This window comes from Rhea pennata, chromosome 10, assembly GCF_028389875.1.
Source record: "Rhea pennata isolate bPtePen1 chromosome 10, bPtePen1.pri, whole genome shotgun sequence".
Taxonomy (NCBI): Eukaryota; Metazoa; Chordata; class Aves; order Rheiformes; family Rheidae; genus Rhea; species Rhea pennata.
Window position 1 is genome coordinate 20330746 of NC_084672.1, and position 16172 is coordinate 20346917.

Sequence of the window (16172 nt, forward strand, 5' to 3'; positions counted from 1 at the left end):
TGTTAGAACAGTAACATATGTATGATTGTCTTCAGGTCCCAGTACCTACTCAATACCGGAATTAAAAACAAAAAGACATAGCTGATTTCCAGCTGGAGAGAGAAGTAAAATACAGAGCTCCATTCATGCATTTTATGGGAAAGATTGCATAGCTGGTTTAGAAAGAAAAGGTCTTTTTTATGTCCTTAGTAGTAGTGCTGTGCTTCTTGAATTTCTTCATGGGTTATAGACAATCAAATTCTTTCATATAACATTATTAGCCCAGAGTACGAGAAAAAGGCAAGATCTCCTTTGAGCATAAGGAAACATTTTAAAGTTTCTTGGGAAGAAATGAATCATGTATGCAAATCATACACAAAAGGCAAATACTTCAAGTTTTGCAAGGATATGACAGTCCATAACATGTCCGTTGAAGGTAAGCACCAAACCCAGCAACTGCCATTTCAGTGACTGAAAGGGAAACCTGGGATGTGGTTGTCTTCAACACTGGGAACTTGATCTTGACAGCAGTTCTTTCACCTAAGATATATCCATGCAAGATCCCCAGCTATATAACACAGTGATAGAGGCATCTCATTATTTAAGGCCCTTGCTTTCTTTCAAATTCTATTGGAAAAAGTCACCAAAGTTAACCTTTCTGTCAATCTTGTTTCTTTTTTTTTTTTTTTTTTTTTTTTTTTTTTTTGCTTTTAGGAGCAGTATTAAATATTCATAAATATAAAAACTATGTGTAAATACCTTTAATAATATTCTGGTTCTGTCTGTTAAAAAAACCCCACAACCCAAGAACCAATCATCCTTGTCAGACTGCTTGGCCAGCAGTGGAGATAAAAATGTCACTGTTCCAAATGTCTTGCAGCTCAAATGATGCTTCTGACTCCTGGTGGACCAGAATTATTTCAGTACTTTTTGCTGAGTTCTAAGAAGCCATAATAGAGGACAACAGCCCCCAAAGTGCCTGAGATTCAGAAAGACCAGACTGGCAAGTCATTTCTGGCAACACTGGTTCACAGAAACATCTTCAGATTCTTATGTGGAAAGTACTGTAAAGGAAAAAAGAAATTAAGAGATAAACACATTCATCATGATGCAGAATATTTTCCTTACAGTACATAAAGGAAGGTGCTGGGTAATGAATCTGAAATTCTGTTCTATATTGTCCTTTATCCCAGTAAAAATGTTTCGGAAAAAGGTGAAGAAATCTGAAGCATATTTTCACTTACACTGAAGTATTTCAAGATGACATGCATTCCTAAATCTGTTAAAACTTTATTGCAGGAAGTACAACCAGTATTCCTGTAGAATGAATTAGTAAGTTCAAGTATCAAAGAATGAATCAATATTAGAATGATATAAGATGAACAGTGGCTATTTTGAAAATATATTTCTCATTTTGAAAGTTTTTACTTAACAGAAGCAGATCTAATACTTTAAATTGTGGATTTATTAGAAAGGTTATGATCTGTCAGAAGAGAAGACATTTTTAACTGAAAATCACAGTAGGGTTTTGGTAAAGATTTATTAATAAATTATTGCTAATTTGATAATAAGAACTACTCAATTACATTTGAAATCCAGCCATGCCATTCAACCTGCAAAATTCATGCAGTAGAGGGTTCCTTGTTCTAGTTTCAGAGCGCATCAGAACAACAATTCTTCATATAAAGTTAACTTCACATGAAATTACATTTGGAAGACTGTAAACTACTCCAAATGCAAGGATTCCTAATATCAAGGCATAGGCAGGTCCCGTTGAAAAGGATACAAAAGTTAATCCTCAGGCCTGTCCCAAGATGGAGAGTTTGATGGCAGAGTTCAGGGATTTGCTATTTCATCTGGAACTTATTACCATTTTGACAGATCACTGGTTGGTTGTGACTAGGACAGTCTGAACACTGATAATACAATATTTACTTGATAAAACTTCAAGAAAACTCCAGTGATTAAGGCCAGCACTTGCTCCAGCCATATGTCCTGGTTTCTGGCAGTAAGGCTCTTCTGGTCAGATATAGGCAGAGCATGAACAGAACCAGTGAGTGTACTCCTAAACTGAGACTTCATGTAGACTAACAACTACAGCAATTGCGATGGAATAATCTTGTAAGGCTTTCCTCTGACATCCTCCACAGAAAATTCCCCTGCTCAAGCAATGCTCCAAATGTCAGTGTTTGAAAAACAGTGAAGTTACATTGAAAGAAGTGCACTATAGTATTAACAAAAAAAAAAAAATCTTTCAGAGTATTACTGAAAGTCAGTATATTGGAAATTTGACTTTATTGTAACAATTTTTATCGAAGATCTTACAGTAACCATTCAATCAAAGACACTGGTGCTGCAAGAAGAAATGGATCCATTCACCAGTAGTCTTATCATTTCCTTGCCTCTTGTAATAATGATGAGCGGACATAGGATGATGAAACCACCATAAAAACAGCTAAGGTGACCTTCTGGTCTTTTAGCAGTAAAGTATCATGTCCGTACTTTCACCAAAAAAAAAAAAGCAGTGATTTAGATCAGAGTTTTCATAACTTCATTTTTCAGAGCGTCTTTAAACTTTATCAAAATTGAGTTCCAAGTGTTCCTCCAACATACAGTCCCTAGGTGCAAACTATTGGACTGTGAATTAGAAATTATAATTAAAAGGACTTCAATTCTGATTGCACATTGAGATGTATATCCATATATATACATGGGTGGTAAGGCTGGTTAAGTCAGAATGCTTCCTTGCAAAAAGGAAGATTTCATTAGTATGCCAACAAGAAAAAATATTGTGTCTAGAATCTTTTCATGTGTAAGACCAAATCCTGATCATTGGTATAAATACACAAATTCAGAGTTATTCTAAGACTATTAATATTTCTTTCATATAAAAGAATTTATTTCACATAATAATGAGATACTGACAACAGTAAACAAAAAAAAAAATACTATTTAGCATAGGAGAGAGGGTCTCAAACAAAGATCTAGTCTGACTAATTCAGATTACAAATTGGTAAATGGCTTCACTATTTATACCAAGCTAAACCTAGACACTGGGAATGGATAAAATATTGAGCCTTAAATCCTTCTTTAATAATAACATAAGCAAGAAGAATAGTTACTCCTTTTTTAGTTTGTATCACAATGGGTAGAATACAGACAAACCACTTACATTTGAAATTCTGAATGATCTCAGGTCTCATTCTCCAAGACGGTTAAACTCCATGGTTGGATAAGGCATTTATAGTTACTAGGGAACTGCAGAGCAAATCATCTCTCAAAAACATTTTAGGGAAATTCCTATTCTCTGAAAATGTTACCTCAGGGGTTCGATGCTGGAATAGTTCGAGTGAAACTGGTTTATTTATTGGGCATACAGCAGCATCATATGCTTCCCAGTTGCATTTTTGCTATGGAACAACATTTTGGGTTCCCGACCAAGTCAAATGAGGCACATAAACTTGTTTCTCTCACTAAATATCAAACTAAATACTACCTGATACCCTGTCTATCCTTTTTCTGTTTGCACTATGGTACAGGTAAACTGTATGACTTATTACTGTCATCAGTTTTCAGAAGAACTCCTGAGCATCTTTGCAGAATGAAAGAAGATAAGTTAAAGAGACTGTGTTGAAACGTCTCTTTCTATAGCCAATAATCTCAGTTCAACATCACGACAATTAGCAATGGAACAGTGTTCATAATGTATGAATCATATGCAATTTCTTTCCTGAATGAAATCAGAAGATACTCATTAGGTATCCTTGTATGCAAAACATGTAATTTAGATGCTCACACTGGAGGAAAACTTTACAGGTTGAAAGCATCTGAGAGGCTGAAAACTGTCAGAAATATTTCTGCACCATGAAATGATTGAATGGAATCAAAAAGTATATGAGATACATCCATAGAAAGCTCTCAACACTTGCAGGATAATCTCATCTGTCCTTGAAGAAACATCCAGCCTTCCGAAAATGACAGATTCTTGGAAAGAGTATATTCTGCAAGTATAGAAAGACTGTTTCATTAGGGACATGGACAGCATTAAAAAGCAGACTTTTCATAGCCTAGTTATGAATTATGACAAATCACAGCATACAAAAGCCAACATCAATGATGACTTCTGCACTAAAAAACAGTTTTGCATAGACTCTTACCAATTAAAGATATTTGAAACAAATTCTGAAATTCAGGAAAAAATGATTATATGACTTGGGTAGAAGCAATCATGACTTGATTACATTTTTAATACCCAGATTATAAATAAAGTCCAAATTATTCTGTAGGGACTTGTTTATGAATGCGAGCACATTTTAGTCATGATCCAGTTTTAAAAAGGGGAAAAAAACAACAAAACTCCACAAAAACAATCAAAAAACCACACTCCATCCAGATTCACTTAACTGGAAAACTAGATTTATGAGTAAGTTTTCTACAGAAGTAGAAAAATCTTCAGGTAAGTTTTTTGCATTTGTATCTAATAGTGTCATTTTGTCTTTTGAATATTGGATTAAGCTGAAACAAGCAGTAGAAAATACTCACAAAAAATGATTCCCTGCTACTTCTTTCCCTGCTGCCCTCAAGAAGCATCTCTTTCTAATTTTTTACTAGGTTTAATTTTAGTCCTTAGGATCTAAATAATCTGCATTTTGGGACAGGTCTAACAGGACTCACATTTCCTATGATGTCTCTTTTTTCACTTGAGCTGTAGGCAGGACTTCAATAAGGATGTCAGTTGTTCTGTGGGTGAAGACTCCTGAAGGTTTTGGAAACAGTGCACCTCCAGTGATGATGGCTTTTTGTTTAATCGGTTGTTTTACCATCTAGTTTTGGCAGCTCCCAGGTGTTATGAGTAACATGTTCTTCTCAAATTCCATTTGAAATCGTTTTAGTATGCTTCATCGTCAGGCCTTGAAATAAACTTAAACTTCCAGGATGATTTATAGAACAATTTCCCGTGGAAAACGTAACCAGTCTTGTAGAACAGAACACTTAGCTAGGGCTGGTTCAGAGCGCTAATACTTCCATTAAACTACAAGCACCTTCTTAATGATAAGAATTTTTAGTGAACTAGCAACTGTCACTATCATTTACACCTTACTGAATCTTCTGAGATAACAGCCAACATTGTACAGATCTTCAGCGCTGGTCAATGATTAGCAGAATTTTCTTTTAGTCTTTTTTTTTTAAAAAAAATCCTTAACAGCAGTAGTGCAAATCAAGGAACAGACTTTACTGCATCTTCATTTGTTTGACAGTAGTACAAACCTTGCAAAGGCTGTCTGTAGAAGATTAAACCCACACAGGATCTTTAAATAAAAGTTTGAGAAATAAATAATGAAATAAGGAAAAAAAATCAAAGTACTGTAGACAAACATCAGCTCATACAAGGTTAAAGTCTGGATCATGGTGCCAAAATTAATGTCTGCTGTATGTATTGAGTGTGAATTATAGTATGCCAGCTTTAAAAAGTCCAAATTGAGCTTATGTAGCAAGTGCTTCAAAAAAGTATTACACATTGTTATAGAAATCTTTCCTTTAAAGGTTTTCCATAAACAAGGTAAAGAAGATTACTCCTTAGTAATTTTATTTTATTTTATTAATAACGAGATTTTATAGTTGTATAGTTCCTATTATAAAAATTAACAGTGTTTGTCACAAGTCAGGTAAGCACTGTTCCCATGTTACAGAGTAAAAAGAGGACAAATGCTATATGGCTTAGCAGAGATCACCTGCTGAAGCAATGGTAATCAGGGATAAAACCAAAGTGCCTTGTATCCTAAGCTTCCTACCTATTCTAATGAGTTGAAGTAGCAGCTTTTGGTGGAATAAAAAGCTAAAGAAAATGATGAGAAAACTTTTATGGCCAATAAAAGTCAGATGAGGTCTGTAAATTAGTCAATATTTTCAAAAGGATCAGATACTAGGTGCCAATGTGGCATCCTAGAATAAGATGTTCAGAAATTTTGATTGTCCCTAGCTTCAGAACAACAAGACAAATTCTCTGAAAACTAGAACTGCCCAGTGTGTTGATTGCTCATTGGCAATCGTTCTCAAAAGCATCCGCTGCTTTTGTTCCTTGGTGTCTACCTTTCAGACCTGCCAAACATTTGAAGGCATAGGCATTCTTGAAATAAAAATCTGGAGTGCACCCAGATGGGTACAAAAAGTGGAGATAAACAAAATCAAATGAAATTATAGCTGTGTCTGCACATTAAGCAGTTGGTATTTTTATTCTGTATTTGCTGAAGATTTTCAAAAGGACAGTTTTATCGCTATGAAAACATGCTTTCATATCTCTTTAGAATATTAAGATAGTTCAGGCACAAGTTTATTGCTGGCATATAGGGTTGTTGATCCACTTTTAGGACACTTCCTGTGGTTTGCACGTTCTGCATTATTTTACACAGTAAAACTACACTGCCTATCTTGAATATGGCTGTATCCAGCTTATGATTATCACTTAGGAGGACCATTACAGCTAAAGACTTACAAGAGGTAAGAGAATCAAGAATCAGTAGCTGTAAATGGAGTGGAGATAAATTTAGGTTAAAAGGAAACATTGTTTCATTAAATGAATAGTTAGTATGTTTGAGACTGCTATTATATAATTGAAATCAATCAACAAGCAACCAGATTTTATGTTAGGAAAATGGAGGCAATACTTACATAAAATTGCTCTATCTTGTACTTCAGCATTATAAATACATGTATATATATGTGTGTATGTATATATGTATATATACACACACACACGTATGTATATATATGAGCCACTTTGCACTTGTAGATGCAACTTTAATACAATGATTTCTAATGGCAGTTTGTTAAAAAAAAAAAATAGGATTTTGTTATAACTTTAAAACTCAGTTTGAGCAAAGGACTCTATACATTTGCCCTGCTCTGCAAACAAGACAGGGTCCTGAGTTCCATGTACTGGAAAAGAAGCTAAAAGGCTGGAGTACTGGTTGTATCTACTCTCCAACTTAGCCTGGTGTACTCTGTCAAAGGAACAGCAGTCATTCCAATGGCTACCATGGCAAATATTCCTCTCTGCAGCTTTCTCAGAAAATAATTGGATTACACAGTATCCTCAGCTTGCAGTTCTCAGTCAGCAGTCTGTGCGCTTCTGCAGCACAGCAGTGAAGTCAGTCATAGCACAGGCAACCTCTGAAACTACAGCTTCTGCTGAGTCTTCTGGCCTGTCCTCAATTCTTCACATTTGATCTGAGCTCTCTACATGATTTGCAGGCACAGTGCAGCCTTCACTTGCTTAAACTCTACCTGACCCCAGCAGCTTCTAAATGGAGAATGATATAAAGAAAGTATTCTTAATCTAGAAATATATGTAAATGAAAAATTAGAGTACCTACTCAGCAGAGTTTCTCCGTAATGACAAAATGTATCTTGTTCTGAAAGAGTTTCAGCTAATACACTTGACTGCTCAAGGAATTCCTGATATGCTTCCAATGTATAAAATACATTCACATTTACTTTAGAGCATCTACTTGAGTTGATTCTTTGTCAATGAGACACTTCAGCTGATGCTTCCCAGGGTTCACAGGGACCAGATCCCCACACTTTATTAGCAGAATCATTTTGTTACAATATGTTTTTCCTCAGAGATTTCATTTATTGAAAAAATAACATCAACTTATCCTGTGTTCTGCAGGACCCTTAAAAGCTGTAAATCACCATTAGCATTAAGATTATGATTACAAATCTTGATCTATCTTAATTCTACCTTAATTTAAGCCTTATTTCCTATGGAAATAAAATTTATTCAATCACTCTGAGTTTTTTAATTGCCCTTCCCAGTAACTTCTGAACGGTTTGGCAGAATAGAACATCATTTGACAGAAAGATAATTAAGTTTCTACATTTCATGCAAACAGACAGCCGTGTAGAAAAAGAAAAAAAAAAAACTTATAAATGTTCCATCTGATAGAAAGCCTGCGAAGTATTTCCACACTTCATTAAGACACCAGAAAATCTACACAGATAAGACAGGACTAGCACTCTAACTGCAGCAAAAACTTGAATCAGAATTCCTCCTTAGATTTCAGCCAACTAATCAAGAGATAAATGTTTACAGCAATTAGCATCTACCGTTTCCAACACACTCCCTGAAAAAAATGTTATACTCTATAACTGCTCGCAGTCCTGATAATTCATAGATCATTCATCTTCCCAGATGTTAGAAATTGTCTGATATTATCGATTATCATTAGACAAACAGTGACACTACCAACTTTACAACTACGTATATGAACAAAGACTGGGAGAAAACCCCCCAACATTTTCAAGTTAGCAAAAAGCATTTACTATTAGATATAGACAACCTACACTACAGAGTTCAGCAAGTTTGGAGAGAAATGAGACCAAGGTTTTAGCTTCAGCCTGTTCTGCCAGTGGACTCTGGATCCAAATGTGAACTCCCAGCCTGGGACTATCTTACTTTGTTGGGTGGTTTAGCATAATTTCTTAAAGAGGATCTATCCTCGTATTACTTAACTAACAGTCTTAAGTTTTTGTCGAATTTTATTAACATATAAAAATGAAAATCTTTGTCATTTTCAAAAGGTCCTTTTAAATATGAAACACGCAAGAAAAATTCTACATTAAAATAACTGGGTTTTGTCTAGAGAGCATTAGGAAGAAACTCATCAATAAAAGAAATCAGTTATCAAAAAGAATAATCCAGATTAACTGCCAATCTGAGAAAAATTACAGTAATTAATTATTTTAATTGATTTTCTCCTGCCAGCATGAACTATACTGCTGAAATGGCCTCTAGCTTTCACCCTCTCAGGGCAAATGATCAATGTGCTTCCATGTATATTTGTAATATATAAGCAACATTTTATGCAAAATTAGATAATCCATATAACCTTGCCAACAAAGGTATACTTACTACATTAGATATTTTCCATTACAGGAGGAAAAAATGGAATTTAAACTAGCTATGACACTGAACAACTGAAATCTTGGGGAAAAAAAAAATTCTGACGCATAGTACATGTCCCTTGTCAGATAGCACAGATCCTCACTAAAGGTTTGAAAACAATAAAATTTTGAGCTCCTAGTAGATGAAAACATTTTCCTAAAGAAATTATACACATTGCAGAGAACATCAGAAGTCATATAGTTCAGTCTTCAAATTAGGAGAGAACTGGAATACATTCTAGAAAAGTAAACTGAGTTAGGATAAGAAATCATCCTCTGTCTCTCTGAGATAAGCACTTCACATACTTAGGTCAGCTGTTTCTTATATTACACTATACAGCGGATATCCTGAAACAGTACCCCAAAATATGCAAAAAGAGAATCTTTTAAAGATAATTCTAATACCTGAGAAAGTCTGGTGCTTTAGAAATCATGTTTTCAAAATCTGCAAATCCTAGTTTCCCATCACCATCCATATCAGCTTCTTCTATTACCTTCTCACAAACTAATGTGATTTCTTCTGCTGTTAGCTCTTCTCGGGTCAGCTTATTGAGGGTTTTTTCCAGGTCTGATTTACAAATGAAGTTATCTGTGTTAAAATCTAAATAGTAAAACAACCAATGAAAACATCACCAACAACTCAGATGCATTTACTTCAAACACGAAAGTGTACAAAAGAGTCGTTAACAAGCCCCCCTTAACTTTTAGCCTTATTCACTGAAATCTTAGGGAAAATAATAACATTGTCTGCACTTTATATAGTTTGCTTTTCCACAGTAGGATGTAAGCAAAGCATAGAGCTAACTTTAGAGAATTTCTAATTTTAACCAAAGATAGAGCATTCTCTCTCAAGTTCAAAATGCTTAGTCAATATATGCATTCTCTAGAAGCACTTAGCATTGAATTTTTCTAGCAAATTATATTATTAACATTTTAATATTTGCTTAGATTTCACAAGATAGGAACAGCTTAATAAAAAGCCTAAGAAATATGGAAAGCACTAGACAAGACACTTTTTTTTTAGTCTTTTTTTTTAGAGGTAGTATTAACAAACTCCTGCCTTTGTATTAAAAAATTAAAAAGAAACTGAAGGCATTTAGTGCTTTGTCAGATTGAGCTTTTGTTTTCAATGAAGCTAAAACTCCCAGACTCTTTAGGCTGCAGGGGAAGGAGAAAAAAAAAATAATATCTGCTCAGAATACATGAATCGCATCTCTAGTAGTACTATGGATTCGCTATGAATATGTATCATTCATTTTTTCCTTTTGTCTATATTTGCAGAAGCAACCTCAAAAACTACGTTTAACATGAAAGCGCTTTGATCACATTCTTCATAGTATAAAGCAGGCTAAAAATTAAACCAGTATCTTGTGGACTGGATCAGAATGAAGAGTTCAGTTCTTAAAGTAAGAAGGGCTCTTACTTGATTTTCTTTAAAAACAAAGCTGAGCATGTAACAAAAATTCTTCTTATACTGAATTTAACATAAATCAATAGAGCCATTTTGTTTTTGCATCCTAATACTTTACCATAGATCTTGAAGGCATAGATTGCTTTAAGCTCTCTGGGAGCCATTTCACTGAGAACAGAGAACATGTCCACAAAATCATTGAAGCTGAGGCTCCCTTCTCCATCTTCTGAAAAAGATTCAACAATCCTTTCCCTGAAAGGATTCTCCTGTGAAAAACAGAATTAAAAAAGTTATTTGATTTTTTTTAAAGTATTTGGAACATTAGTAAAACTGCCAACTCCCTGATCATAACTAAGAGTATTTAATTCCCTGGATGGCTCTCTGAACACAGCCTTTTGAAGGAAACTTTTTTCCCCTCTCCAAAACGCATCAGAAATACTAAATTTGCAAGCTCTGGCACAAAGTGTGAGTAGAACACACTGCAGTACAGTACCACTACTAGCTCAGTTCTTCTCAGCTTCATTGTTATTATTCTCTCTAAACTGGTGGTTGCCTCATTTCTGTTGTGTGGAACATCTGCTCCATTAACATTAGGTTAAAGTTACAAAGAACACGAAGATCATTTGCACGTAAATAACATAAATGGTCCCTGACAGGCTATCAGACTGACACAGTTAGGAGGATTAGGATATATTCTTCTGTATTTTCTTATGAAATATATCAATGTCTGTCATGTCCTACACACACCACTGTTTGCCAAATAATTTCTCTGAAAATATCAACCATAACACCATTTTATGGCATCTCTTTACTGCAAGGAAAGCTGTAACATTGACTCCAGTTTCAGAGCTTCCTTCTCTAGTTACTTGTGAAACATTATGCTCTGTTTGCCAATAGATAGTTTTGACCCATATAAACAAGAGAAACATCATTTCATTAAATGACAATTAAATCTTGGTATCCAAATTACTAGCAAGGTTGCCATGCTGATCACCTTCTCTGGCTTTCATTGCATGGCAAACATCGAAAACTCTACTCTTAAGGCACAAGTGCATTAATTTTCTTCTTCATCACAGCATGATCTTTTGCTTAAACAAAAATTACTATACATGTTGCTTTTATCTGGTTTTAAAGATATGAGCAGAGGCTGAACAAGGTGACTTGATCTCTGCTATTGATTGATCTGTTTGATCTCCATCTGTAGTTCTTTCTACTGTTCCTTGATAGAACATTAGTAGAAGCAGGAGATTTCCTCTTGCCACACAAAGACATGATGCCAAGGAAGCAGACAGCTATAAAGTTATAAAAAACAACATAATAAAGATCATAAGAACATAGGGCACACACACAAAACCACTGGCATTCATGAAGGACATAGAATCACATTCCAGTAGAGTCTTGTAGAAGGCTTTTTCATCTTCTCTGTTGTGCTTCAGCATCCATCTTCTCTTTCAACTGACTATAACTCCCAGCGTTTTAAGCAAAATCTCTTCTCCACAGGAGATGATCTGGAGATTCTATTCTAGCACCCTACAAATCCTTGATGACAACGCCACTCTGGATAAGACAGTTTTCTAAACCCACAAACGAACAGCTGACGAAAAAGCTGCTTTACTGCTTTGGAGTCCAAGACAAACATTTCTATCATAATTTTTTCCCTGTAGCTATATACAATAACAATGAATTTGAAGCTGCCTCTGTCAACCTAGCAAAATCAATTCTATTCAATTGAGTATGAATAACACACACAAACGTCATTCAGACAGTGAGTAGAATCTCACCAAACATATCTACAAACCTCATCTGAAGCCAAGAACACAGATTAGGATGAACTCCCATAACTGCAATCAGTTTGGTAGCTGCACATCATCTTGGTTATTTTTAATATGCAGTGATTTACTTAGCCTTATGCTGTGAAAACTTGAATTTCAATCATATATCCATTTCAGTTCAGTTCTATTTTTACTGAAGATTTAATAAACTAAGTAACAGGTTTTTTTAATACCACCCGATTATATTAAATAAAGTTTAAAATAAGATTTCCTAAAATAGCTGTATTTGAGAGGTAAAAGGCCAGAAAATGTTATTTTCAGTTAATCTGAACTTTCCTGACAATTGATACATAGTACATATCTGTTATTTGTAGAACACAGTATTTTCTGTATACTCCTGCAGGCTAAAAGTACAAGCAGCATGTACAAAGCAGAGCAACATGAACAGACTTTTTATATGTATATAAATATATAAAATATAATGTATGTATGTATGTATAGTATCCTTCACCTTAAAGGAACATAAAGTACCTTACAAGAGTCAGGCCACTTACCACTAATATGCAGCTGCCTCTGAAGTGAAATTTAACAACTGCTTAACAGTGTGCAGCAGCTTACAAGAACTGAAGATAAAGATACCCAACTGAAATCACAGGGGGAACTTGGAAGCATAATTGAACTCGTCACCCACATGGAAGTAACATTAAAGATGCATTTTGCTATAACCTGAAATAATAAAAACTTTGATATAGTTCTAAACTACTGAAAACTTCAAAGCAAAGGTACAAGTGAAAAAGGTAATGAACATGAGCAAACATGGACTGAGACTCTTTAAGAGTATTTTAAATAAAAATCTTGTGCCTAAGATCTCTGACTCATATTAAATAGTAGAATTCAACTGATTTACTGTGGTTGAGGATATAGCCTGGTAGAACTTGAATTCAAGGCAGATCCAGATTTTGTAAACCAAGTTCCTCTACAGAATTTCAGCTAAATTCCAGCATAAAAAAGACAGTTCAACTCCCTAGTAATATGATGGTCTTTGTGCTATGTTGAACATCTGCCCATTGGTCATATGCCGTATACTAAGTGGTCAGACAGGAGACTTTCAGCCTCAGTAAGCTGAAAGCCACATAAGTAGGCTCCTACTGTCTCCTTCATGTGGCAGTTGCATATTACAGGAGCATAGTGCACCACACCATTTTCAGCTCATTTTAACTTTTAAGGATCCTACTGAAACACACGTATAAAATATAACAGCACAATTGCTCTAAGAGGAATGTGGAGTGTGACTGTCCATACGGACACTGCTTCAGAGAGCATTCGCTTCCTGGAAAGCAGATCTCCTTTCTGCTTCAGGTAACTGATCAGATGTAGATTCACATTATAGATGACTCCCTGCAGTGTCTAGTTCCAGGATGCAGCTACACTGAAGGGGTCAGATACTCGGGTACAAGACCTAGAAAACTGAATTATCAAGACTGTCCCACACCTACATACATTTGGCAAATCATACTGCCAGGCAAATGTAAAAACAGACCCCTTGCAAACTGGGACTTTGAGATACTTTTTCTCAGAGCTATATAAGCCATTCATACCCCCAAAGAGTGTACCTGATTCTATAAGAGATTTCTATTTAACGGTATCATAGCACTCAGGATACGCTAGCTGTCTAAAGAGATGCTTTGGGCCTTGCCATTTGCACTCCCGAGCTACTTCCATAGTAGAAATTAGTTAGAGTCTGCCAAAAGGCAAATATCCAGATAATGACAAACCCTCTAAGTGTGCATGCCAGTCTTCTAAGAATTAGAGAGATTTGAGAAACAGATATTGGAAGTGTAATTTCCTGAGACATACAAGAATCAAAAAGTAGCCTTAATCAGAGCTTAGAGTACAATTGTGTCTCAGAAAAAGTCTCTTTTAGTGGGGATTTACTTCAATCCTTAGCTCTCTCCAACTCTTCTAGCTGAGGTATCGGCTAGCATTAAGGCTGTTTTAATGGCCAGGTGAAGTAGAGAGCACAGAGTCATAGGCTCAGATGACAATCCCTTAAGGTAGTCAATACCAAATTCAAATTCCACTGCAGAATTTAGTGACTGAAGTAATTCTACAATAGGGAACATTCCTAACATATCCACGGGTAGGGCATTAATGACCTCCTGGGCTGTGAGCTCAATATGCGAGCTTGACACACTGTTTAGGTGGAGACAAAAACAGGCCAAAGTAAAACCAAATTAAATATAGTATAGAATAAGGGAGTTCCTGAAATGAAAAGATGGCAGGCCTCAAAGAAGCAGCAGGCTCACAGCAGTCAAAGTCACAACATGAGTAACAACACTCCAGAATTAAACAGATGGCTGAAAGTCATTGTAAAGGCACATGCAATGATCCCTCGCATCATGTGCACCATACGAGCGGTGCAGCAGATGCGCCTCTATGGCTAAGGCTAAGGCTGGAAGTATCTGACTTGAGTGACGGGGCGTGAGCTTGTGGTACGAATACAGACACTCACTTAGTGGAAAACGATTGATTCTGTCGTTTCAATTTGTCAGTTTATCACCAAGTCAAAGCAGGATTTAGCTGGGCTGAAATGTATGAAAAAGGCCCACTTTTTTCTTCAAGGCACATAAGGAATATGCATGTCTATTAAACCCGTAATAAAGCCTTATCATAGTTATTAGGGAATGCTAAAATGTCAGACTAGAAAATATGTCATAAGAAAATTTTCCTTTCTGATTTCCAAAATGCTAAATTGCTTTCCTCTGAATAAACTTCAACAAAACTAAGTCTAATGGTAACAGTTGCAAGCTGACATGTTAAAGGTAGTGCAGTGTGACAGACAGGGCCTGCACAGATGTAAATATCCGTATCAGCAGAGAATATCAAAATGAAGACTTTCTGCATTACAAGAGTAAGTCATGAGCTCACTGACTGAATAAGCATATTGTACTTGCTTAAGATGAATTATCTATTTGACATACCAGAGGCCTTGAAAATGCAGTTAAGTCAACAATAAATTAAATGGACCGAAGCATACTTAAGTAACTCTTTGCCAAATGGATCTCTAAAACCTAAGTGAAAAGTAAAAATCTTTCTTCATATTGATTTCTTCCCTTTAACCTTCTCATATTATGTGTCTTCAGGCAGTATATCTGAGGTTTCCACAACAGAAAGTATTATCTTACCTTCACAGATACTTTTCACATCCTTTCTGTAATTTCATTACCTTTACTCTAAAGAACAGAGATTAGGGTTCCATCATCTTTAAGGGAAAAGTCATGGGGGAACGGATTAAAGAGAAAAATGATCCTGTTCCTCCCTAGATTGTTTCCCTTTAAGCATTACCTGTTTTAAAAAAGAATCCTTTTAAAACTGGACACCTATATTTGTCTTCTAAAAAGCCTTTTTCTGTTCTCTCACAATAAAAATGAGAGGGAAGACAGAAATAAAAGAATTGTTACAGCTGAAAATTCTGTTGTTTTGCAGGCTGCTGCTGTTGCAGAGGCTTGAGATAACCAGTCCTTCCTAAATGTGTGATGGATCTTTTTAACCATCACCTTTTCCACTTAGATAATTGCCTCTTTGCATCTTTGAATGTACTACGGCATATATTCTGATAGGTAGACCTGGAACATAATACTGTAAGCCATGCCCACTAGTTCACTTAGAATATGTAAACACAGGCACTCCTGCTGACACTGCAGTTAAATCCTGCTAATGTCATTTGTTATTTTTTCTTCTATTCTCTAGTTTCCATCACTGATCTAGCAAAGTACTGTGTTCTCCTTTTGCCCAACCCCTTCTGTAGTCATCCTGAAGCTTGCTGAATTAATTTAGAGCACTGTATCCTATTACTATGAGCTGACTGCACTTTGGAAATAAGAGGTTACAAGTAAAGCAGTAACGAGGACTCTCATTCCACAGAAATCTGGTGATCATATTCCCTTTTGTACCTGCACATAAGCCCCCACTGACATTAATGGAGGCATTCAAATGCCCACAGCAGTCTGCTTTGAAGACCTCTACATGTCAGGATCCTTCTAATGGTGTTTTTTGTTTTTTAA

At 35.6% G+C, this 16172-nt stretch overlaps 1 protein-coding gene across 1 annotated transcript in view; it reads right to left on the reverse strand.

The window, feature by feature from the left end:
- Positions 1-733: 733 nt before the first annotated feature.
- Positions 734-16172, reverse strand: part of CIB2 (calcium and integrin binding family member 2) — a 49298-nt gene continuing 33859 nt past the window's right edge. The window contains exons 4-6 of the mRNA XM_062584039.1: positions 10455-10602; positions 9331-9526; positions 734-1043 (exon numbers count right to left, since the gene is read on the reverse strand). Of these exons, the coding sequence (XP_062440023.1) occupies positions 1022-1043; positions 9331-9526; positions 10455-10602 (366 nt within the window). The 3' untranslated portion in view covers positions 734-1021. The remainder of the gene's footprint in view (positions 1044-9330; positions 9527-10454; positions 10603-16172) is intronic.